This window comes from Limulus polyphemus, unplaced genomic scaffold (assembly GCF_000517525.1).
Source record: "Limulus polyphemus unplaced genomic scaffold, Limulus_polyphemus-2.1.2 Scaffold13774, whole genome shotgun sequence".
NCBI classification, from domain to species: Eukaryota; Metazoa; Arthropoda; class Merostomata; order Xiphosura; family Limulidae; genus Limulus; species Limulus polyphemus.
The window spans coordinates 4,105-8,129 of record NW_013679384.1 but is presented as its reverse complement, the minus strand read 5'-3'; the positions used below and the strand labels follow the sequence as shown (position 1 = coordinate 8,129).

At 32.8% G+C, this 4,025-nt stretch overlaps 1 protein-coding gene across 1 annotated transcript in view; it reads right to left on the bottom strand.

Annotated features, from left to right (window-relative positions):
- Positions 1–1,197: 1,197 nt before the first annotated feature.
- LOC106477267 overlaps positions 1,198–4,025 on the bottom strand; it is a 6,780-nt gene continuing 3,952 nt past the window's right edge. The window contains exons 3-4 of the mRNA XM_013937856.1: positions 3,136–3,271; positions 1,198–1,653 (exon numbers count right to left, since the gene is read on the bottom strand). Of these exons, the coding sequence (XP_013793310.1) occupies positions 1,410–1,653; positions 3,136–3,271 (380 nt within the window). The 3' untranslated portion in view covers positions 1,198–1,409. The remainder of the gene's footprint in view (positions 1,654–3,135; positions 3,272–4,025) is intronic.

Genomic DNA, 4,025 nt, shown 5'->3' with positions numbered 1-4,025 from the left:
AATCAATTATAGATTTGAATATTGACACTGCTATATTTGTGATATAATTAATTATAGATTTGAATATTGACACTACTATATTTGTGATATAATCAATTATAGATTTGAATATTGACACTGCTATATTTGTGATATAATGAATTATAGATTTGAATATTGACACTACTATATTTGTGATATAATCAATTATAGATTTGAATATTGACACTGCTATATTTGTGATATAATGAATTATAGATTTGAATATTGACTGACGCTGCTATATTTGTGATATAATTAATTATAGATTTGAATACTGACACTGCTATATTTGTGATATAATCAATTATAGATACCATCAGTTTTACATATTTACACGTTAAGGAAAACGTTTAATGAAATTACTTCTTTTACAGTTTAATAACTAGAGGGCAAAATTAAAAGTTTATAACTCTTAAAAAATGAAAATAAACCCTTCTTATAGATAATGAAAGATTGAAAAATACTAGGTCAAAGTTCAAGTAGTCCTAGTGTATATAAAAAGTAATTTTTGTTTGGAAATATTGTATTGTTTTTAGTTAATGTTTATTATTGAATAAATATATATTTAAATGTAATTGTGAAGTATAAAGTTCACCATAGCTTGTATGAACATTTTTTAATTGAGGCAAAACGATAGTACGCTATGCCGCCATTATAGGATGAGACACGTCATCATCAGTCGAATCCGCCTCATGGGGCGTTTTCTGGCTGCATTATGCATAACTATTCACCCCTGGTGACACACCATGGAAATATCAACTCTCCGGCGGCAGTCTCTGTAAATATCAACACAGCACTCGTGAGTTCCGGCTGTTAAAGAATATTCTCATTTTGATCTCTTCTCTCCGACGCCCCCATCTCAGTGAGCCTACCCGTTTAGACGTGCACAGTCCCCTTAACTAGTAATTTTCACAATTACTTTATTAAACTTGCTTGAACTTCAATCTTTGCTGCTAAACGCATCCTTTTAGTTATATATTAGCTTCATCTCTCATGAACCCGATACAATCTTTATTTTTCTCACAATCCAACTTATTAAGTAGGAATATACTGAAATATTAGAAAGAAAGAAATACACAGATGTGAGGCCGAACTCCCAGTCTAAGTTATGGATTTTTAGTCATGACATATATTACAAATATCATGTGTGACATAAAAACGACTTCTTTAGAATCATTTTATGTAAGTAGCAAAAGTTTATTGGAAACCTTTTTCAGCTATTAATTTACATGAATTGGTGACTGAGTATAAATGTAATATAAAAGTTTTAAGCATATAAAAATCAAAACATTTCAATGAATCCATACAATCTTTCTTTAAATCCCGTGCAAAATAACAAACAAACTTGTAAGACCTAAACGGTTTCAGATTTTCTTCAGGTCTGTTTCTTATGACTTAGTACCATCTTGGTTCACTTGTTCATTTAGGATATTTACAAATGGGACAAAAGGTGAAATCAAAAATTTTGGCTTCTCCATATTCCGGCACGTGTCTGGTGACGTGTCTTTACAGATGAGATCAACCATCTTCTGGGTGTACACCTTAGCTTTACGTCTAATAAAATTGGCTGCTTTATCGCCACAAGAGGTCTCTGTGAGATTAAGGGAACAACGGCCAAATTCTAACCATGAGCTGAAAAAATAAGGATGTTACAGATGACACCATTATAAAATATTTTGTTAGAATAATATACTGTTTCTCTTACTTCAGTCTTACATATATGTTTTAATATATTTACAAGGGTATTTAATTTGGCTTTGAGCCAAACGTAAAAAGTATCGAAGTTGTATTTATTATTATTGAAAATATCACTTTATAGCAATTATCACTCCTAATATAACTTACAGAGGGAGAAACCGATGGAGGACACGTGCCCCCAACTTATGACAAGATAGTGAAGTGCTCTTTTGAATTTTGTTTGATTGTTATTAAGCACACCGCTACATAATGGGCTATATATGCTTTGCCCTATCACATGTATCAAAACAAGATTTTAGCGGCTTTATTTGTTGCTATTTTAAATATGATTAACGTAAGTTAGCTCCTAGAGTGGCTTCGTTTATTGCTACTAATCCGTTGTTTAACAACAACCAAATCAAACCGCTAGTAGACGAATATTCCTCTCGAGTTGATTGAAATATCAGAGTTGCTAACCTCGAAGACTGCTTGAGCTGCTAATCTATCTACTGCTACTAGTGACACCTGATGGAAAAAATCTAATAACTGATTATACTGAAATTTACAAAAAACGTTCACGAAGGTGTGAAAAGTCCACTATAACAAATATGTTTGTAATAGAATGTTAAATCTCACAAGCTTCATTGTTTTTAATCTCTCATGAGGTAAAATATTACAAATGTGGAGGTGAATTGAGGTAATTTTTAGTCTATTTTACAGATAGTTCCTACATCTTGTCCCTGAATATGTTCGCCCTTTCAGCCGGAGGAGGAGGGGGGGGGGGGGCGGTTATAGCACGAAGGTTCATTCCAGTTTTCGTTCATAAAAAGAGTATCTCAAATGTTGGCGGTGGGTGGTGTCGACTAGCTGCCTTCCCTCTAGTCTTACACTGCTAAATTAGGGACGGCTAGCGCAGATAGCCCTCGTGTAGCTTTGCGCGAAATTCAAAACAAATCGTCTAGTCTATCAGTATCGAAACTCGATTTTTAGCGTTTTAGCCTCACTTACCCCTGAGTCAGCGGAGGGCATTATCTAATAAAGGTACGACTTATTATCTAATAAAATAAGGGTACGACTAATAGAGAAAATATAATTATTTTATTGGTCAGGAATTTGCATCATGTGAGTAAGACAAGTTAATATTATGGCTTTATTTTCTTTTATGTTGTAAAGCTGCAGTCAGCAGAAAATTGCCATACGTATTAGTTTTGTGTGATGTTTTTAGCAAGTCAGTCATTAGTTACCATCTGGACTACTAGATGGCTTCTGTCGAATAATTTTCACAATCTGATGAAAATAGCCTATTTATATAAAACCTTTTATAATTACCTCTCCAGCGGTGCCGCGTCATCCTGCTATAAAAGACATAAGTAATAGAAATAATTGGTTTGAATAAGACAAAGATTTTCGATACGATGTAATACTACAAGAACTCACCAACAAGCTGTGTTCACAGATTGTTCTTTAGGAACGCCTCCATTTTGAACGTCATACATTCTTGTAATCAAACGAGTTAAACAGTGATAACGTTTGACGAAAATCTCTCGAAGGCATGGTCCGTGCTCCAAAAAGTCTAAACAGAAAAAGAATCATCCTATTAAAGTTTGGGTAAATATAGATCTGATAGGAAATTTTAAAAAATATAACAAAACGTAGTATCTTCATAAATATAATCCAAATGACTTTCCTGGCGATAGCTTTAGAAGAAATTCAGCCTAATGAATTGCACATTACACTTTTAGAATAAATTAACTTATTAAGCTAGTTATTCATTAAGCCTGATGAACTGTATGTTCCATGTTTAGAACAAATTCAGCTAGTTGTTCATTAAGCCTAACGAACTGTATGTTTCACGTTTAGAACAAATTCAGCTAATTGTTCATTAAGCCTGACGAGTAATATGTTACACGTTTAGAACAAATTCAGTTAGTTGTTCATTATGCCTGACGAGCTATACGTTTACACGTTTAGAACAAATTCATTTATTTGTTTATTAAGCCTAATGACGAATCCCGAAGTGTGTCTAAAGCTAGCTCCAATAAAGAAATTTCAGTTGTATACATGAACATGCTGAAAATCCGCTTATTTGTTTTTAAAGAAATTCAGATTATATATAGTACAGAATATTTTCCGCAGGTATCAGTTTTTTTTTTTCTTGTTTTGTGTTTTAAGTTATGGGCTAGGATAACATAAGCAGAATTTATTTTGCTTACTTATTACGCTGGCGAAAAAAGAAAAAAAGTAGAATATAGAAAAAACCTTCCCCCACAGTCCGAATTTGTTTGTATTATATTTTATAGAAGCATGAAGAAATATCAACATTAACG